At 38.7% G+C, this 25,087-nt stretch overlaps 1 protein-coding gene and 1 long non-coding RNA gene across 3 annotated transcripts; one reads left to right on the forward strand and one right to left on the reverse strand.

Annotated features, from left to right (window-relative positions):
* Positions 1 to 2,183: 2,183 nt before the first annotated feature.
* Positions 2,184 to 4,283, reverse strand: LOC129495730 (uncharacterized). The gene is made up of 2 exons (XR_008661604.1): positions 4,183 to 4,283; positions 2,184 to 4,070 (listed from the first exon to the last, which is right to left on the reverse strand). It is a non-coding gene; the product is annotated as an uncharacterized LOC129495730 (long non-coding RNA).
* A 167-nt stretch (positions 4,284 to 4,450) lies between these two features.
* On the forward strand, positions 4,451 to 23,239 carry OTUD6B (OTU deubiquitinase 6B). Of its 2 annotated transcripts, none has more exons than XM_055303429.1 (7): positions 4,451 to 4,664; positions 6,481 to 6,632; positions 9,505 to 9,585; positions 14,389 to 14,701; positions 16,736 to 16,797; positions 19,880 to 19,986; positions 20,776 to 23,239. In XM_055303429.1, the coding sequence occupies exons 1-7, from the start codon at positions 4,583 to 4,585 to the stop codon at positions 20,858 to 20,860; spliced, it is 882 nt and encodes a 293-aa protein (XP_055159404.1). In that variant the 5' UTR covers positions 4,451 to 4,582; the 3' UTR covers positions 20,861 to 23,239. The 2 variants fall into 2 exon arrangements, with proteins under 2 accessions (XP_055159404.1, XP_055159405.1); XM_055303430.1 differs by lacking the exon at positions 4,451 to 4,664 and adding an exon at positions 12,260 to 12,403 and having other exon boundaries at positions 6,608 to 6,632.
* Positions 23,240 to 25,087: the final 1,848 nt, after the last annotated feature.

Consider the following 25,087-nt stretch of genomic DNA (forward strand, 5'->3'; position numbering starts at 1 on the left):
ATCAAATACAGGTGTCCCTTAAAGTTTAATCTCCTTTTTCCTTTCTCCTTGTATTTATCATCCTTTTCAGGCTGATTCCTCAAGGCTTCAAATACCATCTTTGAATCAGAAAACTCAAACCTAAATTTTCCAATCTTGACATCTCTTCTGCATTCGGACCTGAATTTCTAAATATCTGACTTGTCACAAATACGATCAGTATGTTACAAACAAAACTCATTTTTTTTCCCTCCATAAGCCATTTTTTCTGTGTATGTACCTTAACTGAAGTAATGAGCTTTCTTCCTTATCACATAAACCAGAAGTTTATCCTAACAATCTTCTAAGGTGCTATAGTGTGGATGAGGCAGGATTACATAGCTGACAAAATTTACAGCCTTGAAATCAGATTTGGTTCTCATATTTATTATGTGGCCTTAAGCCAATAACTTTTTGAGCCTCACTTTCATGGTTAGTAGACACAGTGAAGGTTTTACTATTTTTCTACTTGAAAGCGTGGTATGTATCCAGACTGGCAGCATCAACACACGTACACTTTTAAGAAATACAGGATTTCAGCTTTACCCTAAGTATGTTTTATCATTATTTGCATCTTAATATCTTCAGGCAACTGGTTTGCATATTCTAGCCCACCCTTACTAGTACAAGAACGTTATCACCTTCAGGGGAGTACAGCACTGGAGAACTCAAAGACCTATCTGTAATTTACTAGAGCTGCTGTTCCAATGGTTAATAATCCTATTTATCCACTTGTCACCAATTCTATTGTCAATGAAGGCCTTTTACAGCTTTAATGGAATCTTTGATTTCATCCAGAAACCGTGATCTGCACATGATTTGAATTTAAATCCACTCCATGGTCATTTTATTCACTAGGGAGAGGCTTATTATTATTAAGCTCAGTCTTTACCATTTTAAATTGTCCTCCAAGATTTCTAAAGTTTTCCTTGTATCCTAAATTTACAAATTTTCCAGACAGGAGGAAAACAGGAGTACCAGTCTTGTCCTGAAACATTAAGAAAATGTGACCAAATCTTTTGGTTCAAATAGGGACGTTGCAATAGCTTGCAATCAAGTGAAACAACTTTTATACAGTAACACTGCTTCACCAAAACTGTTTCTAATACTATTTAGCATTAAGCACTTATAATGTACAAGGAGGCATTATGTTCAGTGAGAAAGTTTATAGCTGTTTAATATTTTTATAATCTACTCCCATGCTGTTATTAACCTGAGGTATGTTTCTAACAAGCTCCCAGGCAATACTGATGTTGCTGAGGACCATAGTTTCAATATAAAAACCATACAGCAAAAAAACAAAAAAACAAAACAAAAAAAAACCCATACAGCAAGAAATATTATATGGAGGTCTAAGAGACAAAAAAATCGCGTGTATGTGGGGGTTGTGAGGGTGAGAAAAGACTTCGGCTTCTCCCTTTTTGAAAATCAGCTGTTTATAACTTAAAACTCAACTGGGAGAAATCTGTCCCCAAGATACCAACTGTGGCACTCAGAATAGTTTATATTGGAGAAAATCTACTACTTAGGATGGGAAGGTAACAAACTTTATAAACTCCAGTTACTAAGTCTATCTTAGGTACACACGCCATTGGTTCCCTGTGCTTTGCCTTTTGTACATTCATTCCACAGCATATAATGTGTAACGTCCTTATTGTAGCGTTTCCTAAATTGTTTTTCTCTTTGACCCAAATAATTTAAGACATTCCAAAATTCTAAGTATGTGACTTTTCAGCTTTTAAACTTAGTTTCTAGGCTTCCTTGAAATGTAGTCATTTGTGCAATGTGATCATATACTCAAGTTTTCTCTAGTACAAGACCATTTAGAGAAGTTTCAGGATAATTTGAAGAGAATGCAAATGAAGTAGCAAAGTAATGCATACTATCCACACATTCACATCCCTCCTACTTTATCCTTTTTCATTTACTACAACTGTTAAGTGTTGAAGTCAGTGTCCAGCATATGTATTTTAATTAAGAATTACTTTATTAGGGGCGCCTGGGTGGCTCAGGGGTTGAGCGTCTGCCTTCGGCCCAGGGCGTGATCCTGGGGTACTGGGATGGAGTCCTGCATTGGGCTCCATGCGAGGAGCCTGCTTCTCCCTCTGCCTGTGTCTCTGCCCCTCTCGGTCTCTCATGAATAAACAAACACACACATTAAAAAATCTTTTAAAAAAAGAAATTACTTTATTAAATACCTAAAATGAACTATTTTTAAAAATTACCACTCACATCAAGATACTGAACAGTCTGCATATGAATGCGTTATTTACCAAAGATTCTTAAATGCTACATCCTACACTGTATTGTATACTTTGTTATAGCTTAAATTCTGATAAAAATGTTGCTTTCTACATCAATTTCTATGACTTAAAGGTTTTCATTATCTTTAAACTCCTTTAATCCTTTGTTTTATACAAATGTGAACATCACATTTCAGGTTCAGAGAGTCATTTTTGACCCAACTGGAATCTTTTCAACAAGAGTAGTTAGTTAGCCTGTTTAAGAGTGTGATGATTCACCTGTACCTGTCAATCTATGTAACTTTTAAGGTTTCCTGGCTGTTTTTGTTTTTTCATCACTTCCGCTCGAATCCATAAAACCGGTATATTTTATCTGTTAACACTTATCTAACGTCAAATTTACTCAGAAGGAAGCAGCAACTGCCGATTTTCCCGAGGCAGGATGTACAGAAGCCAAGGTCGTAAACCTTGCTGTAAGCTACCGTCTCCCCAGCCAGGGATTTGGACATTTTCTTTTTACACTGTCGGTATTAACACTATAAACAAACTTTTTACTTATTCCTCCTCTATAATCAAACATAGAGGACCCGAAACTGTGCCCAATTTCCCATTTTACCGAACTAACACTCGGAATGCCTTTACTCTCTCTGCCCTGGCCACAGTGACAAAGCCCTTTTCTTTTACTTCTGCTTAGCTGAACAGCAATGCTCATCTATATCTACGTTACACACTACGAACAGTTAACATTTGCTCCCTAAATCGAACATTTTAGCACAGCGTTTCCGTTTCAAAGGAGATAAACTGAAACTTCAGACCCGACTCTGCCACCTCTGCACGTAGTTTCACGACCCTGTATGTTAACAACTTAATAACTCAACCTTAACGGTCCCGAACAAGCTTTAACGCCTCCCCACTGTGGGGTCGCTTCCGTGGGCGGCGGGAACAGAACCGGGCGGGGATTTTAAGGCCGGTGTGTGGGTGATACACCTTCTCCCACCCCTGCATCTGGCAACGCCTCCCACTTGCCTCCGTGCAGAAACCACGACTTCGCTCGCAGGACACAGAGCTCTTCCTTAAAACAGTAGACCCTGCACCACTCACGACCTTTGCGCGTCTGGAGCTGCGAGGGAAAAACCGGCGGTGGGGGTGGGTGGGTGGGTGGGTCTGACTTCCACCCCTTTATAGATAACCTGCCTCGTTTTTTTTTTTTCTTTTTAGATAACCTTTCTCCGAATTAACATTTTCTTTCTTTTCCTTCCAGTTTTACAAACGTCGCTACCAGGGTGTGTCTACGTGTTGCTGTCTGTCAAGTTTTACTGGTGTTCTACCCACTTTTGGTGTTTGCAGATTCGGACCGGCCTTCAAATCTGGAAAACTGCCTTCAATTGGTTCTTTAGCTTTTTTCTTTTCTTTCTTTCTTTCTTTCTTTTTTTTTTTTTTGTTTTTTTTTTTGGCTGCGCTGTCTTCAGGTATTTCTGTTAAGCGTCGACGGTTATCTCCCGGGCACGATGCTGGAGATACGCCTCCTCTCCTCTTCCATTTATTTCTCCTTTTTTCCGGCGTCCCGGTTCTCCGGGGTCGTATTCGCGTCGGCAGCTCGATTCTGTGACCGGACGAGCGCGCCCGCCTCCGCTCTCGCTCTCAAGACCCTGATGCTCCTCAGGCGCTCTCGCATCAGCCTCTTTATGACCGGGCACAGGTCGGCGAGCTGCCCGGCCCCGTAGCTCTCCAGGCTTCCCAGCTCTTCCGTGTCCAGAGGCGGCATTTTCTCGATTCCGAGCGGTCTCTTCCGAGCTCAGCTAGGACGACCTTTAAAACAAATACACAGAACTTAACCACCTGCCACTCGACCGAGTGGGCCCACAGCGTCCCACTGGTCATCACCAGCCTGTTGGTCAAACGGCTTCTCCCCCTCGCTTACCTCCCGAGCAGCCTTTCTCGGCAACGGCACCGAAAGCCCGCAATCTAACGGTCGCTGCCCAGCGCGCGGCGCGACGGGAAACGCCCAACATGGCGCCCGTGGCGTCATCACCGCGCGCCTCACGTCAGAGCCAATCGGCTGCCGTGATCGCGCCCCGCCCCGCCCCATCCGAGCGGGAAGGGGGCAGGCCCGGGAATGCGCATGCGTGCGTCCCCGCGCCGCTCCCTTCCGTCCAATGATTCGGCTCGGCTGCGGAGCCGCCTGGGAGGCGGGGCTGGGTCGCGGCCGCGGCCAATGGGGTCCCGGGTGAAGGGTGAGTGTGGAAGTGCCGGGCCGCCGGGGCTGCGGCCTCTGCCGGCGCGGGTGCGCGGGTGCGTGGGTGCGCGGCTCCGCGGTCGTCATGGAGGCGGCGTTGGCCGAGGAGCTCGATGAGGAGGAGCAGCTGGCGAGGAGGCATCGCAGAGAGAGGAAAGAGCTGCAAGGTGACGGGGCGGGCGTCCCCGGACGCGGCGGAGGGGCGCGCGGCGGGCGGGCGGTCCTGCGGGGCCCCGGGAGCCCCCGCCCCCGCCCCCGCCCCGGAGGGGCCCTCGCGGCCAGGCCTTCGGGAGCTCCAGTGCCCCGGCCCCGCCCCCGCGGACCGTGCCTGCCCCGCGGCACCCCCCCCCCCCCCCCCGGCCTCCCGAGACGCCTGCTCAGTCCCGAGGTCTCGGAAGGATGTGGGACGGAGCTAACCCGAGACGTTACCCCCACCCCCACCCCGCCCTCCTGTCACCCTGAACACACGTGCGGGGCGGGTGATGAGATCGAGTCATTGATGGATTGGACACACGTGCGGATCGGGTGATGAGATCGATTCGTTGATTGGAGACACGTGTGGATCGGGTGATGCGATCGATGCATTGATTGGACACACGTGCGGTTCGGGTGATGAGATTGATTCATTGATTGGACATGTGCGGTTCCGGTGATGAGATCGATTCATTGATTGGAGACACGTGTGGATCAGGTGATGCGATCGATGCATTGATTGGACACAGGTGCGGTTCGGGTCATGAGATCGATTCATTGATTGGACACACGTGCGGTTTGCGTGATGAGATCGATTCATTGATTGGAGACACGTGTGGATCAGGTGATGAGATCGATTCATTGATTGATTGGACACACGTGCGGTTCGTTTGATGAGAGCGATTCATTGGACACAGGTGCGATTCGGGTGATGAGATCGATTCATTGGACACAGGTGCGGTTCGGGTCATGAGATCGATTCATTGGAGACGTGTGGATCAGGTGATGAGATCGATTCATTGATTGGACACAGGTGCGGATCAGGTGATGAGATTGATTCATTGGACACACGTGCGGTTCGGGTGATGAGATCGATTCATTGATTGGACACAGGTGCGGATCAGGTGATGAGATTGATTCATTGATTGGACACGTGCGGTTTGCGTGATGAGATCGATTCATTGATTGGACACGTGCGGTTCGGGTGATGAGATCGATTCATTGCTTGGAGACACGTGTGGATCAGGTGATGAGATCGATTCATTGAACACGTGCGGTTCGTGTGATGAGATCGATTCATTGGACACAGGTGCGGTTCGGGTCATGAGATCGATTCATTGATGGACACGTGCGGTTCGGGTCATGAGATCGATTCATTGATTGGACACAGGTGCAGATCAGGTGATGAGACTGATTCATTGATTGGACACACGTGCGGTTCGGGTGATGCGATTGATTGATTGGACACACATGCAGATCGGGTGACGAGATTGAACAGACCTGGGGATTGGGTGATGAGGAAGTTGGTTGATTGGACAGACGTGTGGATAGTGATGAGATTGATACACGTGCGGATCGGGTGAGGAGATTGAACAGACCTGCGGATCGGGTGATGAGGAGATTGAACAGACGTGTGGATCGGGTGATGAGGAGATTTATTGATTGATTGAACAGACGAACCGTTGGGTTGATGAGATTTTATTTACTGAATAGACGTAGGGTTCGGTTGTTGAGGGTTTTTATTTATTGAACAGATGATTAGTTTGGTTGATGAGGATTTTTATTGATTGATTGAGCAGACCTACAGTTCGGTTGATGAGGATATTTATTTCTGATCTCTCCGTCTGGGCTCTTCTCTGTAAATGTGTGATTATGTGATCATCCTTCTTGTGTGCATCATTACTTGTCTGGAGCCTTTTCTCCCCTTGCCATCATCCCCTGACTGTTCCTATTTCTCACCTCCTCTTAACCCTTGTGTGGTTGGCTTAATGGTTTTTGGTGGATTTTCAGCCAAAATTCAGGGTATGAAGAATGCTGTTCCCAAGAATGACAAAAAGAGGAGGAAGCAACTCACTGAAGATGTCGCTAAGTTGGAAGCAGAAATGGAACAGAAACATAAAGAAGAACTGGAGCAACTAAAGCTGAATTCTAAGGGGAGAAAAGTATGTGATGTTTCTCTTTGCCTACGGCATCTGAAAGCCGCTTTTCACTATATGAAATCATAGTATTGGAAGAAATGGAAGTCACACAATCATGCTCATGTATCACCTTTCATGACAATTTCTGGGAGCAGGTTTACGTGGGAATGTATTTTTGTAAGGGAGGGCAGCAAAAAAAAAAAAAAAAAAGGACACTTCAGTTATATACTTGCCCCAAAGATGAACAGATTGATAAAGCGGACTAGAGGAAACTTCCCCAAATGGAAGTTGGAGGATCAGATCTCTGGCCCCAGAATCGCCATTAAATAGTATTGTAACCCTGGTCAAGTTACTTAAGCTTCCCGAGCATGAACTTCCCCACATATAACATGATACAAATAATGCTGTTTAAGCACAAGAGTCTGTAAGAAAACAATGGGACAGCAAATGTGAGATGATGTTTAGGTTATAAAAGTGCTTTATGAACAAGCTGTAACAAATGAAAATTCCCTTTTGTTTCTCAATAAATTGGAGCATACTCTCATTTTAACTAATATTTATTTTATCATTGTAGTAATAGACATTGTGTGCCAAAGACTTTTAACATATATATGTATATATATATATATATATATATATATATATATATATATATATATATATTTTAAAGATTTTATTTATTCACGAGAGAGAGAGACAGACAGACAGACACACATAGGCAGAGGGAGAAGGAGGCTCCATGCAGGAAGCCCGACATGGGACTCGATCCCAGGACTCCAGGATTACACCGTGGGCCGAAGGCAGGTGCTCAGCCACTGGGCCATCCAGGGATCCCCGACTTTTAACATATTATATGCATTATTCTCATGTGATTTTCATTGTAGCACACTATGAGGAACCCAGGAAGTAAATGTAGATAATCCCATTTTTCAAGAGACAAATAGGCTCAGAGAGATTAAGAACTTCCTTCTGAATTCATAACAGCTATTAAGTTAAGAGAGTTAAAAATCTGGACTGTCTTACTTCAAGATGTGAAATCAGAATTCTGTTATAACTTTGTGTGGTATGGTAGTTTATTGCTTGGGTTTGGATATTAAGGATCACAGACTCTGTAGCCTTACTCCATTTTCTTTTTTTTTTTTTTTTAAAGCTTTTTATTTATTTATTAGGGACAGCACGTCAGAGAGTGAGCACAAGTGGGGGGTCAGGGCAGAGGGAGAGGAAGGAGCAGTCGCCCTGCTGAGCAGGGAGCCCCACGTGGGTCTCAGTCTGAGGACGCTGAGATCATGACCAGAGCCAAAGGCGAACGCTAAACTGTGACTGAACCACCCAAGCACCCCTCTATTTTCTGTAGTTAGAAACTTCTTTTGTCTGTACAAAAACTTCATCTTCCATAATTTACTTTTATGTGGTTTATTTTTGGTTTGCTGTTGACAGGGAAAACAACTTGTCTTTACTGATTTACAGTGGTCATTATTTTAAACATGGTCTCATTTTCTTTAGCCTTAATACCTAGTCAGAAGATCCTGGCCTTTTATGCCTTAACGTATTTTATTGCCAAGTAGCAAGGCATGATGCTCCAGGTGTTTTATCGTGTTGTCACAATCTTGGTATTCCTGATTATCTCCCTATCTTTTCAATTAGCGAGATAGTCTGGTTTGCTCTTTCAATTTTCAGGTTTGAGAGTTCTTTCCTAGGTTTCCAAGGACAAAAATGTTTGATTTTTAAGCTACATACTGTTTAATGCTGTTAAAATACAAACTCCTATTTTACTTTGACCCAGTATCTTTTTCATTAACTTAAGCTGCTTTTCTTTCTGAACACTATCTGAATTCTTATGCCATTGCTTTCCAGGTGCTTTGTAGATTTTAGCAGATTCCTCTGAAAAATAAAAGAATTCTAATTTTACTAAAGTTGATATAGCCAATCTTTGAAGTCTTAATCTGATTTTGATATTTTGATACTTTGAGTATAGCCTTGGAGACTGCTGGCTTTTTTGTTGTTAGAGGCCTCATAACTAAGTTACAGTTGCAGTAATAAAATACTAGTTCTTAACGTTAATCATTAGACTAGCATCTTTCTTCTTCCCCAAACACGATAGCCATTTGATGATTAAGATTGGTCGGGATATTTCACCAATACATTAACTTTTCTACCTGTAGTTATCCGTTTGTAGATGGGAGAGGATAGAGAAAGCTCAACAGTATTCATCAGGTTCTGGCTAATTGAGATGGAGAAAGGCCTTTGCTGCCACATTTGAGGTTATGAAGGCAGTAATGACCTGAGCCAGCACATGATTTTATTATTTTCTTTTTTTAAAGATTTTATTTATGTGAGAGAAAGAGTGCGCATACTATGTGTGCACAGGGGGAGGAGCAAAGGATGAGCAGAGGGAGAGGGATAAGCAGACTCCCCACTAAGTGTGGAGCCTGATGCATGGCTCTGTTTCAGGACTCTGACATCATGACCTGAGCCGAAATCAAGAGTCTGACGCTTAACCAACTGAGTCACTCAGGTGCCTCAGGACAGGACCTTAAAAATTTTTATAAGTACTCTCAGCATTTAGAGAGGGGAAAGGTGAACTGCTGAATGAGTTGGCACTCACAGGAAGTATTCAGATTAATGGAGTGGAAATTTCTAGAAGGAAGGAAAGCCTGCAGGGATGACCATTATCTTTGGAGAGCTCTAACAAGACTTTCTGGGAATCTGATGAATTCTCCCTTAAAAATAGAAAAAGACAAATCCATGTCATGTACTGTTGCATCTAGTACTGTCATTCAAATCTGAATTGTGGGATTACACATATTTGTGATTTTCAATAATATAATAATCTAATACTTTAAAAAATAACTTGAAAGTATTTATCATTAACTTGTAATACTTTTGTTTCCTTCAGATAGATTCTGTTGCTGTTAACATTTCAAACTTGGTTCTCGAGAATCAGCCACCTCGGATATCAAAAGCACAAAAGAGACGGGTATGAATGTCATGTCACCACGTAATTAAGTTAGTGCTATACATTTATTACTATCTTAGGTGTTGTATAGCCAAGGAATAGGAAAAGAAAATGTTGGAATTTCTTGTCAAAGGACCTGAACTTACATTTATTAAGCACTTGCTAGTTGCCAGATACAGTGCTAGGCATATAGATTATATGAAATCTCATTTAGTCCTGATTATAATCTTGAGAAGCAGATTCTTATCCTCATTTTAAAGAGAAGAAAATATGCCTAAGCAATATAAAATAACACATTCAGCTTCCAGGTCTCATAGAGAGTAGGGACAGGAAGGGGGTGTGCAAAGGATATTTTTTTACAAATATATTATCCCAGACTTCATAATCTTCACATTGTGGGCCCAGGTGATTCTGATGCACAGTTTTGGTTAAAAACTATGGTAAAAAGTGGTGAAACAAGGCTTTGAATCTAGAAATTAAGCAAGATACACAGGTGTAACAAAATTCTCAGGATTATGCAGGTATCTTTGTAATGGTTAGTTGCAGTGAAAACTCAGAGAAGGAAACGTTCATTTGTGCCAAGTATTAAATAATTAGTTGGAATTTTAAGAAAGTACAGTTATTTAAGTAGGATATTTGAAGCAGGAGAAACAGCATGCACAGAAAAAAAATGTGAGCATGAAATTTTCCATTATTGGAGAGCTTTAGGGAAGCTGATTAGTTGGAAGTAGTGAGTTCATGAAATCAAAATTACAGGAATGATATTAGATTAGGTAAGGGCTGTTCATTTGGAAAAAGAAGGGATTTAAATCCAGTACGTTTAGTTCCAAATGTTGTTACTAACACTTGGTGTTTTATAGGATTTAAATTTTTATTTTTAAGCTAACTTAGCATTTTATAATTTAGTAGTACCTAATTTAATAGGACATGGTATTTGGTGTCAGACATATGAAGGTTTTAATCTTACTATTTCGGTTTGGGGTAAGAGTCTTCACCTTTTTAAACCTCAGTTTCATGTGTATAAAATGGGGGAAATAATACCTACTTTATAGAGTTGTTGTAAGTATTAAATACTGTACTGTTTCCAAAAGCCCTAACACAAGGCCTGGAGAGCTAGTGGGTTAGCAAATGATAGTATTGTTTGCCATGTTCCGTCTTGCATAGTGTGCCTCTTAGAAATTAAAGCCAAGACCGAGTCTTTTTTGTTGTTTGAAAGTTGATTAAGTTGCAAATTGTCAAACATTTCTCATACGTATGTAGTATTTTATTTTCTTGAGTAAATATTACGATTATGAATGTCATAAAATCATAGACTTTGTGGTATCTTGGAAGTTAACCTGTTTTAACTTCCTACTTACGATGTGTGTTCTCTTTGTGCTAGCCTTAGAGTTGTCATCTAGCTTCTATAGATCAAAAGCAGAGGTCAGAATTTTTGCTTGGCAGTGGCCTAACAAAATACTTGTTGAATTGGCTCTACTTAGTAATTGATACATCTTAGAGTAGCCTATTTAATTCTGGAAAACGAAGGTCCCAACTCCTTCTTGTCTTTATCAAATCTTACTCATCCCCAGCCGGACTCTTAGGCAACAAAACAACTCCCTTACTTTTCCCAAACATTTTGTTACTTTTCTCCTAAGATACTGCATAGCTGAAATGCATACCTTTTCAGCCTTTTTTAACAAAAAAATTAGTATCTTCCCATAGTCACCTGCTTAAACCCTTGGCAGAGAAAACACTCTAGAAGTTATGCCTAAAGTTTTTTATTGCTTTGTTACATTAATAGTATTAATAGTAATATTATTAACAGGATTCTAGAACTGAAAACACTTAGGTTTATAATACAGTTTGTATATACCTGAACTTTTTTCCCCCACCAAAGTCACCAAGTAAAATAAAAAGCCAATTAGTTAACTGTGTATATCTTTGGGAGAGATACCATTCTCTCTCAGAAAAACATGACAAAACTTTATGAAGATTTATTATTGGAATACTGTAGAGCAAATATCTTATTTTTAATCTAGAAAAACAGAGGGAGTATTTTATTTCCTTCAGCAGACTTCAGTGGAGGAAGCTTTTCCGTATGCTGCAAAGAGCCCAAAGTAGAACTTAGAACAATTTGGTTCCAAAAATAGGAAATTTGGGAGCTGGAATGAGATCTAGTTCAATTTCTTTATTTTACACATGAGAAAGCTGAAGCCCAGTTGTCTCAGTGGCAAACTGAAAGTTTGATAGAAACCCAGGATGAGTACCCAGCTCTTAAGATTTCTCTTCAGAGTTGATTTAGCTGCATTACCATATTGGACGTGACTCTAGTTTTACTGACAGTATATTAATGAGTTAATTGCTGTTTTCATCCTAAGTACCTAAGTATGTATTTTCATTAGATTTAATTGTTGCCATTCTGTCTCCAGCACTAGGATTGTAGCAACCACAGTGCCTAGCGCCATTCGGAAACTAGGAAACTATCCGTGGCTGGGAAGAGAATCCAATAAATTTCCCACCTTGTGCCCTTGAAAGAAAACACAATTGCTGTGTAATGCTGAAGCAGAACTTGAGGGCAAAAGTGAAATGCTTAGATTAGTATTTTAGAGGATTAAATGGTTTTGCAGATAGTATAAAATTCCACTCTTCTAGTACTAGTATATGACATAATTAACTCCAGCTCCCATCTGCTCCAACTTTTATTCTGATTTAGGTGCCTGGATAGAAGGAGCGCTCTGTGTTGTCCTTGGTCCCACTCTGCTTCTAAACCAGCTGTATGGCCTTTGGAAATCTTTCTGCGTGCTGTTTCCTCAGAGGAAAGTGAAAGTGAGGGGTTTTGGATTAGATGATATCCAAGGTGCTTATCCTTCCTCTCCCCCCCTGAAAATGTTTTTTAGACTTTTATAAAGTAACAGTGCCACCTTGTGTTTTAAGATTTGTATGCTGCTGTGATGCATAGTTGTAGGTATGCAGTGAAATAAATTGGTTCATGTTACTTCTGGCATGGCTGGATTTGGGCAGAATAAACTTAAATGGCATATGTTTTATTAGGGAGATAATACGTTTTTTGATTCAGGTAACTTATATATCACTTTAAGTTCCATCGTAGCACATAACCGGCAAGTAGTTCAAGTCTGTAACATTAAGTTAAATTGAAATTTGCCTTTCCATTAATTTTTTGTGCCCCAAGGAGGAATGAGAGCTAGGGACATGAAAATCTTTACTTTTTCTTACTTTTTCCTGGTTTACCAAATCCTTCACTGTAATTTGCTACCAATATCAAGATTTGTGGAATTTAACTTTTTTTTGTTCTCTTAAATTGAAAAGCATTCATGATTTGTATATAGTAGAACATATTCATGATAGAGAATTAGAAAGATGCAGAAAAGCACACATATACACATGCACACACAAAACAAAATGTATTTTGTAAACAAAATCCAGACATAAATACAGAAAACAAAGTAGTGGTTGCTAGAGGGGAGGTAGATGGGGGTATGGGTTTTGGGGGAAAACAACTTATTTTGTAATCCTATGATCCAGAGAAAAGTACTGTAAATATTTTGTGTATATCTAATTTTTAAACAATATATAAATAGATTTAACATATATTAATTATATACATACCTTTTTTGCCCCCAACCTCATCTCTTAGCATGTTTTTATGGTACCCTGGCTATACGATCCATATTTAGCTATGAAACATACAGTGCTTTCTTGCTTTGATCCTTGCTAGTGTAACCGTCAGAATTTTTTTCCCCTCATTTTTCTTACCTTCCCACTCTACTTCCTATCCATCCTCATGTCACAGATCTCATTGCCCTACCCTCAGCCCATCCTTGCATATGTTGCCATGGGAAGAGCTCCTCTGAGATTTGAATAAGGAAAGCACATTGCAGAATGTAATATGATACCATTTTTGTTAAAATATTTTTTTCTATACTTCTTTATGAATACATCTGTTTTTGTTAAAACACTTAGAAAAAAATCTACAAAGATACACACCAGACCTCTAGAGCAGGCACTGAAATAGGCAATGGTCCTTAGGGGGACTTCAGTCTCTCTGTAACATTTTAATTTTTTTTTTAAGATTTTTATTTATTAATTCACGAGAGACACAGAGAGATAGAGAGGCAGAGACACAGGCAGAGGGAGAAGCAGGCTCCATGCGGGAAACCTGACGTGGGACTTGATCCCTGGACTCCAGGATCACGCCCTGGACTGAAGGTGGTACTAAACCGCTGAGCCACCTGGGCTGCCCAATGTTTTAATTTTTATAAGAAGAATATTTTTATCTGTTGCTTTGAGTAAATGTGTATGCCTGTGTGTGTGTGTATGCACTGTTTTTTTTTTCTTTTTTCTTTAGGCTAGATAAATAGAATTCCTGTACCATCTAAAGGCTTTGGCATATTGATGCCTCCCTGGTGATTTAGCATGTTAATGCCCTAGTAGTTGAGTGATAAGAAGCTTGGATTAGCTTGGCATAAATATGATGATGTTGCTTTAAGGCCTAGGATAACTTAGTCTTAATGCAGTACTTTAAAATCAGTAAGTAGAATTTTTAGAAACTTGTCATGTAGTTTTTAAATAGACTTCAAAGAAAAATTTAAAGCCTTTTTTTGTCCTAGTACAGAGCTTGGTGTTGGGTACATGCAGATGAGAATAAAGGAAGGAGTTCATAGTATAGAAAAGTTTGTAAGTGATGAGATCATCAATATGATAATGCTTGTGGGAGAAGGGAGGAAGATGGTAGAAAGTTTTGAGAGTCTTACATTTCTGTCTTCTCAATCAATGTAAAATAGTCCTAATTATTTCTGAATTAACTTTCTTCTATTCTCCTAGGACAAAAAAGCTGCATTGGAAAAGGAGCGAGAAGAAAGGATAGCTGAAGCTGAAATTGAGAACTTGTCTGGAGCTAGACACATAGAAAGTGAAAAACTTGCTCAAATATTGGCAGCTAGACAGTTGGAAATTAAACAGATTCCATCTGATGGCCACTGTATGTACAGAGCCATTGAAGATCAGCTGAAAGAACAGAAATGCCCCTTGACTGTGGCTGCCTTGAGAAGTCAAACTGCTGAATATATACAAGGCCATGTGGAAGACTTTCTGCCGTTTTTAACAAATCCTAATACAGGAAATATGTATACTCCAGGTGATCTAATTTTCCCCCACTTTTTCTACCTAACCCCCCCCCCCCCCCCACCGTCTTGGCTGTTAAAATGATTCCTGGGATTGAGAAGAAGAAAAACCTCTGATCATTATTATGGAGGGAAAAAATCTCAAAATTTAGGCAGAATTAATTTTTATTATTTTAATAGATACTAGTACATTTTGCTTGTTAAGATCTTTTAAGTACTTAACCACTCTTTGTGGCTAAATATATTGTTTTATTTAAGATAAAAATGGGAATAGCATTATTATTGAAAAAATTGTAAGTTCACATGTCACAGATTTGGGTGTAGAGCAAGGTAAGCTTTGAGTAGTCTATGGACATATAAGGCCCCAGGACCATAAGGAGAGAATGATTGGGAAAACAAAATTCTACTTTCATCTTGTACTTTCGGAGATTTAATTTTCTCCATAAGCCATATATTTAGGCAAAATTTGACTTTGCAAAACCAAAAATAAGTCATTTAATAACCTGCCTTATTATTCTTTATAATACTGTTAATAAGGTAAAATATTCATGGAGAGGTTAAAAAAAAAAAGCACAACTAGCAAGTAAAGGAGACCAGGTGAAAGCCTGAGAGTTTTGGGGGGAGTCAGGGGTATAACAGAGGCAAGTTAGTCCTTATGAGAAGACTGCAAGGTGTGGTGGTATCCTTTGGGAGCAAGTCATACGGCCAGGATGGGCTGGACAAGGGAAGGTTAAGGTTGGCTTTCTTTTAATGGAATCTCTAACTCTGCTAGTTGCAGGGCACTGGAAAAGACGTGGCAACTCCGCATGCTGAATTTAAGAAAAAGATAAAAGACATAATTTCTTAATCATTCAGCCAATATTTATTGAAGGCCATTAAGTGCCAGGGACTGTTCTAGGCGCTGTTCTGAGCATGGGGGATATAGCAGTGAATGGGGCAAACACACAGGACATAGTTTTCTGTAGATGCCCTTAATTGTTTTCCCTTCCTCTAAACAGGGAGGCTGTTAGTTTCCCATTTTAACTTTCTGTATCAAAGTGTGTATACTTGGGACCTGGGTGGCTCATTCAGTTAAGTGGCTGCCTTTGCCTCAGGTCATGATCCCAGAGTCCCCAGCTCCCTGCTCAGTGGCTTCTCCCTCTCCCACAGCATCTCCTCGCACGCACACTGTGCTCTCTCTCATTCTCTCTCAAAAAAACAAAAAAAACTTTTAAAAAAGTACATATGCTCAAAATGTGCCATTAAACTGCAATTAGCTCTTTACGTCCTCTCATGACTGATCTAGGAAGCCCTTTCTTTGGGTAGAACTGATACTGAAGTAAATAAGATGTAAATGCTTTCAAAAATAGCAAGTGGAGGCCCTATTTGCTGCTATTGCTGGGAAAGGAATTTCCGCTCATTTCCACTTTTACCCCAGTTCTCTTCTCACATGTCTTTTTTTTTTTAAAGATCTTATATATTTATTAATGAGAGATACCCACAGAGAGAGAGAGAGAGAGAGAGAGAGAGAGAGAGAGGGGCAGAGACACAGGCAGAGGGAGAAGCAGGCTCCATGCAGGGAGCCCTACACGGGTTTCGATCCCGGGTCTCCAGGAGCAGGTCCCGGGCTGAGGGTGGCGCTAAACCGCTGAGCCACCCGGGTCACCTCTTCTCACTTGTCTTAATGGGTTCTGACAATAGACCTGATTTAGTTGTTCAGTGTATTTTTTCAGATGCAGGTCTGGGCTTTAAAATACTATGTCAAGGTAGTGAATATGGTGGCCATTTGGGGGTTGCTTGGGTAAACAGAATAGCCTTGTTATGTAGTGAAGGTCCCTGGGCTTCAGTCTGAGAGAGAAACAGAAATGAATTGCTTTGCTCTCAGATGGAGAGGTGGTACAAAGTTTGAGCGATCTGGGAAGTGGATTAAATTCTCCAGAGCACAGGGAAGAGAAACGAGAAAGGTCACAACTTGAGCAATGATCAGGAATTGTGGAGGCTACAAAAGGGATCTTGTAAGTTATGTATGAAAATTATTTTAAGTGCTATATTCTCATTTTTCTCTATAGAAGAGTTTAGAAAGTACTGTGATGATATCGTCAACACAGCTGCATGGGGAGGTCAGCTTGAGGTAAGTTTGTAACTATTCATGGCTTTTGTGGATCGTTGAGATTATCTCTAAATCTCATATGTAGCATTCAGACATTTTTCAGATGATCCCAGTTTCTCATTGAATATCCCTTTTCTTTACGTATTTGCTTTTTCTCTACTGATGAAACACTGAAATAAGGAGTTAACGTTCTTAGGCCTGTGGTTAAAATATGTATCTGTGGGAAGTAAAGCCCTATTTCATTTTAAATAGCCCAGTGTTTGATCTGTGGGTTGATGAGGCTAATGTTGCCTCTGTGTGTTTGCATTTGTGATGCTGCTCCTGGCAATATATTTGATTTTCTTGGACTTAAGGAAGTGAAGATTTTTTCAAGTACAGTAAAACTGACCCTAGTAGCTCAGCTGATGAAGATCAGTATTGTAAAGTAGCATCCATTACATCAGAAATTTGAAAACTATTTTTCTGTGAAATTACAGGTCAGGTCCTACCATAATACATTACGATTGGAATTTCAGTTGATACTGACTTCAAAGCAGTATTTGATGCATTAAAATTCACATGTAGGAAATCAGTGTGTTCAGTCACTTGTAGGGAGTTAATCAGGATTTTTTTTAAAGCTTTAACTTATTTGATTAACTTATTGTTAACTTTGTTTCATTAAACAAAATGAACAAAACACCTAATTGGTCCAAGTGGCAGCCCAGGGTATTTGAAAGTCAGGGAATGAGAAAGTACCGAGTTTGGGTATTGGCTTTCCTCCTTCTTCTCAGTTTGGTGACCCTAGGGAGTCAGCCAACCTCCTGAGCTTGAGTTTCCTAATTGAGTGGGGGTCATAAACCGCTGGTGTGTACTTGGTAGGTCATTGTGGCTTGGAGTATTTCACTTCTTCAAGAAGTATATATATATTTTTTCCAAGAAGTGTATTTTTTAAAGAAATGATGTGAATGCTTCTTCAAAATCTTTTGTCTCAGTAGTGCTGTATTTGTACCTCTTCTGAGCCACCAGAGGGAACTATATGTTCATTTGTTTTGTATGCCTCTCTTGGGTCTCTAAACTGAGGAATTTTTCATTGTGGCTTTGTGACTACATTAGGAGTAAAGATCCTTGAACTTTCTCTTGAGGGTCACAAATTAATGAGAACTAGAGACCTAAGCAAATCTTCTTAAATGGAGAAAAAAAATCTTTAAGGGGCACTTGGGTGGCTCAGTTGGTTAAGTGTCTGCCTTCAGCTCAGATCATGGTCTCAGGGTCCTGGGATAGAGCCCTGTGTTGGGCTCCCTGCTCAGTAGGGCGTCTGCCGTTACCTCTGTTCCTTTACCTGTTCGTGTTCTCACTCTCAAATAAATAAATAAAATCTTTAAAAAAAAATTTTAGGAAAAATCTTTAAAATATCTTTTGACGAACAGTCATAAATTTTTGGTCTGTGAATTCATTTGAAATAAGAGCTGCTGTTTTCACAATGGGGTATATTTAAATTATTAAAGAGAAATTCTTTATATAATTTCAAAAGACTTCAAAGGGATGTTAAGATTTCCAGAAATTGCTTTATGCCATCCATTCCTTGCTGGCTTTTAAAAAAAGTGGTATTTCAGTTATAAGAAAAAAATGTCCCAAAGGGACATTTTATGAGATAGAATATGGGATTACGTTTGCTACTGTGCAGCATAGGATTTTCTTCATATTCCTGAAATAATTTCTTCGTTAAAACTTCCTAAAAGGACCATGCTCTAGACAGAATGTTCTTATAATCAGGCAAATATATAGATGAGGGCGCTATGATTGAGGACTGTTAAATGATTAATTTTGAATTTGGACTCAAAGTCACACTTAATTCAGTTGCAGATCATTTTATTTCCTTATGCTTGACTTCGGACAGGCAGCTTAACCATTCTCTGCCTCAGACTCTAGGTCTTTATTTATTTATTTTTAAGATTTTCCTTATTTATTCATGAGAGACACAGAGGCAGAGACATAGGCAGAGGGAGAAGCAGGCTCCATGCAGGGAGCCCGATGCCAGACTCGATCCCGGGTCTCCAGGATCACGCCTTGGGCCGAAGGCAGATGCCCAACCACTGAGCCACCCAGGCGTCCCAGACTCTAGGTTTTTTACAGTAGTACATATCACATAGGGTTATTGGATATATGGGATATCCCAGGGGATTGAATGAATTAGTACACATAAAGCGCTTTAGTGTGCTTGGTCCTGGTAAGTCTAAACAATGTTACTACCAATATTTATTATTATTCATCTAACTTTAAGCTCTAATTCGATAACAAATGGTGTGAAATTAACATTGTGTATTAATCAGATGGAAATTCCATGGAAGTATAGTACAATTTCATATCCGTAACTCATTCTACTTATGCTTTGAAAATTATGGAACAGTGGTTATCAACACTGGTGTATGTTAGAATCATCTGGAAAGCTTTACAAAAAAATAATACATCTCAAAAAAAAAATACACCTCCTACTCTTACCTATTCTTTCTCTTCTTACCCCCAACACCTCCCAAATTGTAATTGATTTGGTCTAGTGCCTGAGCAATAGTATTTTTAAAAACTGGCAATATTCAAAAGTAGAAAGACTAGTATAATGAATCCAATCTACCCATATCCTCACTTCATTAACTATGATACTGCTATTTCTTAAAAAGCTGTTGCACAGCCAGGGCTTAAAACTTCTGCATTTGATTTAATAACTATTATATTTGGGATCCCTGGGTGGCGCAGCGGTTTGGCGCCTGCCTTTGGCCCAGGGCGCGATCCTGGAGACCCGGGATCAAATCCCATGTCGGGCTCCTGGTGCATGGAGCCTGTTTCTCCCTCTGCCTATGTCTCTGCCTCTCTCTCTCTGTGTGTGTGTGACTATCATAAAAAAAAATAACTATTATATTTGTTTTTTAAAAATTATGTATTAAAAAATAAAATAAAAAATAAAAAAATATGTATTAAGTGTCCACTGTGTGGCAGGCTCTTGGTATACAGTGAGGAATAGAATATTCCTGGATCCATCCTGGATGATGTTTGCCCATACTCAATAGTTTATGATTTGAGTAAGATTTACCTTTTTATTTTCCTTACTAATACATTTTCTTTCCTTTAGCTAAGAGCCTTGTCTCACATTTTGCAAACACCAATAGAGATAATCCAGGCAGATTCTCCTCCTATTGTAGTTGGTGAAGAATATCCAAAAAAACCATTAATACTTGTGTAAGTACCTGGAAATTTCTACTGTTATGTTTTTCATAGTAAGACAAAAAGAATTATTCAAAGATTTTAGGTTGTGTATGTTGATTAATCAGGAAAAAAATCCAGCTGCATTAATTATGCTTATTTTATGTTAAAGGCAATTATGGAATTAGAAAGCACCACCACTATGTGATTTAGATAAGTGTTTAAAAACTTCTAGTGGTTTATTCTTGTGTATGAATTAAGAATAAAATCATTTCTAAAGATTACAAATTTTAGCATTAGTTTTCATATTTTCCCGGTTTCACACGAATAATGCTAAGTTTCAACAAGTGTAAAAGCTGAAATGTATTCATGTTGCCTAATTGTTTATTCCTTAGAGATTTTAAAAATTTATATTGTAGAAGTATTTTACATGAATGAGAATTCTTCGCTCAAACAAAGCATGGAGAATTTGCTATTGGTTTTAGTGTTTATTAGCCAAACCTACAAAGGTAGTCCTTAATGGCTGAGATTTAGGTGAAAATTTAAGCTTATTGAGCACTCAGCATTGTAGTATTTCCCTTTACCCCCCAGTGATTGTGTATTCCCTGACTTAAACTCAGTTACAGAGTTAGTGAACCAGATTTTACGGACTGCTGATGCTTTTCAAATGGTGTTGAACTTTTAAGTAACATGTCAGTGAAGTCTTTGAATGATACCCCCGTGGAGTGATTCATTCAGAGTGTTTGGTTTTATATACATAATAAACATTTATATACAATGAATTACTTTCGTCTAAACTACTCATTTCTCCTTTTCTCATTTCAGATATATGAGACATGCATACGGCTTAGGAGAACATTACAATTCTGTTACACAGTTGGTGAACACAGCTACTGAAAACTGCAGCTAGTTTACAAAATGTTGCACAATTATGTTTTAGTACAGTGTGCTGATCTGACTATTCTTACAAGTGCTGGGTTGTTCTAACATTACTGAAAAACACAACTACCTTAAATCAGTTTTATGGCAAAGCTACTAACAGACTTTTTAAAAAAATGTGTCAGCGATAAACTTTAACCAGTGTTCCCTCAGTGGTATTTTAAAAACACTTGTGAGTCAGTTTTGGAGAACATCATTTACAGACCAAGATGGCACCCTATTTACTGATATTTTTATTAATATAGGGTCCTGAACATTTTGTTCTGCACTGAAAATAAATTTTTTTTTCTCATTATTAAAAGCTTTCAGTAAGCATTTTAATGTAACTATTCTTGAAGTAATGAAATGACTCGGTCTCTTTGTCATTGCAAATATGTGGTAATGGTGACAGCAAATTTAATTAATGCTTATAAGTGAATCTGATTTCAGTAACCTTGGTACTGATGGGATTAATACTATGAAGCTTTTTATATAACCCTGTCAAAATGCAGCCATAAACCTTGCTTTAATAACTAAAAATTTTTAAATATTTATTCACATGGGAATCAGTTAAGTTTAAGAAATGAGACAAATTCAGAGGTAAATAGGTGTTTCCTATCAGATCAAACCTCTAAAGAATTACAGATTAGCCTTTTATTTGTGTGCAAGTAAAGACCTGTCAGATTACTGTCTCTCTAATTTATTTGTTACTCCTTGCTGTTTCTTAAACTTCAGAATAGAATAACTACCATCATTTTTTTTATAATTTTTTTAATGTCTTTTATTTTTTTATTAATTTTTTTAAGTAATCTCTCTGCCCAACACAGGGCTTGAATTCATGACCCTGAGATAGATAAAGAGTTGTATGCCCTACCAACTGAGCCAGCCAGGAGCTCCATCATTTCTTGATCATCTTCATAACTACAAATTTTTATATTCTTTGTTTTCCTCATCATCACTTAGCTGCTTTGTTTTCTTTGCAGCCTGTTCCACTAAGGAGCAGTTGGTGGCCTCTCTTATTCTTTAACTTGAACAAACAGAAGGAGTAGCAATGTAAAAGGGTCCAGGGCCAACTTGACTTCAAATTCTTCCTCGTTTCCAATTTGTCTTACCTCTCTTTTTGTTTCATTCTCTAGGATTAGAAGAAAGCCTTTGTTGTAATTTTAGTTAGCTTTATTAATGACACCTTTCCTCTATTTCAAATATTTGAGAATGTTTATATTATATGTAGGGATGAAGTTGAAGCCCACTGTTTGGGAGCTAAGACTGTATAGGAAAGACAGTATATAATACTTTGTGATATGAATGATTTATCTATCTCAGATTTCAGGTTACTGTTAACACTATTCTAAGAAGACAGTATCCATATATAGCAACATTTCTTATTGATAATGTTTTATGTGACTAAGTATTATAAGATGAGTCCTATTTGGTTTGATCTATTTTTCTCAAATTAGGAATGAGTATTAAGATTTAGTATCAAGTTTATGATATATTTGAATTTTTGCTCCATGAATGCAATTTTTGTAAGTTAATACTGAGTTTTATAATATTAAAAACGGGTGTCAGCCTCACATGCCCAGCTGGTGACAATGTGGGAAGCTAGTAGGGATGGGTCAGCTTAGAGCAAGTTAAGTACTGCATGAAGGTATTCCAATTCAAAAGAAGAAAAACCATTCTGTCTGCCAAACAAAATATATTCTGAAGGCTGACTGTTTTGTAATACTTGATCTGAAATTTTTGGGGTCTGAAATTTATAAAAGAATTAAATTATAAAATGCTAAATGGCTTGCCTTTATTATGAAGTAATCTGTTACTTTAAAATCAAAAGATAAGCATTAAGAAATAAAGCAAATATCATGAAACCTAGTTATTACAAATTGCCATCTATATTTAAAATAACATTGGTAGCTATTTTTTTTTTCTAATAAGATGAGTGGAATTTCCTTGATTATAGGTTTATTTTTATTATTTTTTATTTTGAAACGGCCAGTATGCTTATGAGTAAGATTTGTGTGGTCAGCTTCTGTTCTTTCATAAACTTCAGATAAAAATCATTTTAGCTGTAACCAAAAACTGAAGTCTTTAAAAAATGGCAGATGTTAATTTAAAAACAGCATATACTAATTTAGTTTGCTGTGTGATTATGGTCTAATGGAAGTTTCATAAGCTTTCTTTTCTCCTAACTCAGAAAAGTATATGTCAGAGTTTTGGAGTATGTCCTTAGCCAAGAATTTTATCCACTTAACATATGTTTACAAACTTATATAAAGCAAAAAAGAATGTATGTAACTATAGTGAGCAATATAGTTTTGCTCACATTATCTGATGTTTGCCAAAAGAAGAATAAAAGATGTATGAATTAAATCAACATTTGTTTGTCCAAATTGTAATTCTTGAATGTTCTTCTCAAATTGTTATAGAATTATATCCAGCCTTTATTTTGTCCTTACATATAATTGAGAATAATACAATTACAGATTCTTGCTTTAAGGGATTTGGAATAAATATATGAAGCATAGCATTATGTCTCAGGACAGAGGGAGATAAAGTGATAGGCATTTAGGCCATGGCTCTTAGAAATCAGGTTGAAGCTTAAAGCCTTTTAGAATGATGAGGGTTTATTTAGGACAAACGAATTCGAAGAATATTCTAAGACTCATGGGTGTTGAAGGAGACCAAGCACCTGTGTACAAGCATGTGAAGCAGTAAGAAGGAAATTTGTGCCCATTAGTGCTGGTACACAATTGTTAATGTATCCTTGGTTGTCATGCATGAACTAGCTGAAGAAGCAGATCTCTTTAGTTTCTGAGAATTTAATTGGGAATTTCATAATGTTTTTACTTTTATTGAACAAATGAGTGGTTTTCTTCCTTTCCATATGTTTTCACATATTGATTCTTCTTTCCTGTCTTACATCTTGTTTAAAATCTTTTTCCATCTTGCAGAAAAAATATAACTGAAAGGATTTTTATTTTTTTTCTTTTCTTTAGAGCAAGTTGTAAGAAGTATCATTTCTTGTTCAGCATTGTTCCCTCGTACGTGAAGGTGTTTGAGCTGCCATTCAGAGTTGAGCACTTCATCCAACTAGCTTCACCTAGCTTATTATCCTGGGCTCGGCGTAAGCAGCACCAACCTGTTTGTACTCCCGTCCTCCTGGGCTGGGTGCCCCAGTTCATACGTGTTGATTCATAGTAACTGCACACCAGTAACTAGTTATATGTATTTAGTTTACTGCTATTACTTCCCTCTAGTCTCTAAGTGCTTAGAAACGAGAACTTTTTGATTATTAATAAAATACCTAGTACATTGCCTGGCCTCTATAGTAAGTGCTTCATAAATGTTAACAGTCATGAAAATTGAGATGATAGGATATGACGCTGAGGAGTTGTCATTAGACTAATGGACCATTAGGACTAGGGAGAGGTATTGACTTAGCACTGTGCTTGCTCACAGAAAGGCTGCTTTCTAATTTACCTAACCCCTGGATGAATTTTTCAGTCTTTTGGTCGGTATAAGGGAGGAACAGAACCCCCTTTTTTATTCTGATTTGTTAATTTATCTTCATGTATCAATTAGGACAATCGATTTTAACGAATCTACAGAGTATAAAGGTTCTTTGTGATAAGCGTATAAACCAAGGAAATACTACAAACTGTTAACATACTGACTAGGAAGTTCATAGTTGTCTTATTTCAGTATAATTAGGATGACTAGCACACCGTACTGAAACAAATCACTGCCATTCTGCTGAAATCAATTCTCTGAACAGGGATGACTTACAGTCTTTCTCCTGAGTTTTCTTATTATGTTACCCTTATTTTGACAAAAGGAAAATTCTATTTATTTACTATTTATAATCTTAACCAGTACAGTATCAACATGAGGCCTAATGAGACCCAATGCATGAGTTTACTGAGCAAAAATAATTACCCAGTTTTAAAAAGTAAATTGCTGTTTTTGAATCAGACATCCCCCCCCCCCCCCAAATCAGAGAGGCATTCTACACTTAATATCAGAGTTTCTGAACAATGACACCACAGACATGTTGAGCTGGATAATTTATTGTGAGGCTGTCCTGTGCATCATGATATATTTAGGAGCATTGCTGGCCTCTACCGCTAAATGCTAATAGAACTTTCCATCCAGAGATGTGAGGAAGAAAAATTTCCAGATTTTTTATTTTTTTATTTTTATTTTTTTTATAATTCCAGATTTT

This window comes from Nyctereutes procyonoides, unplaced genomic scaffold (assembly GCF_905146905.1).
Source record: "Nyctereutes procyonoides isolate TBG_1078 unplaced genomic scaffold, NYPRO_anot_genome, whole genome shotgun sequence".
In the NCBI taxonomy this organism is placed as follows: Eukaryota; Metazoa; Chordata; class Mammalia; order Carnivora; family Canidae; genus Nyctereutes; species Nyctereutes procyonoides.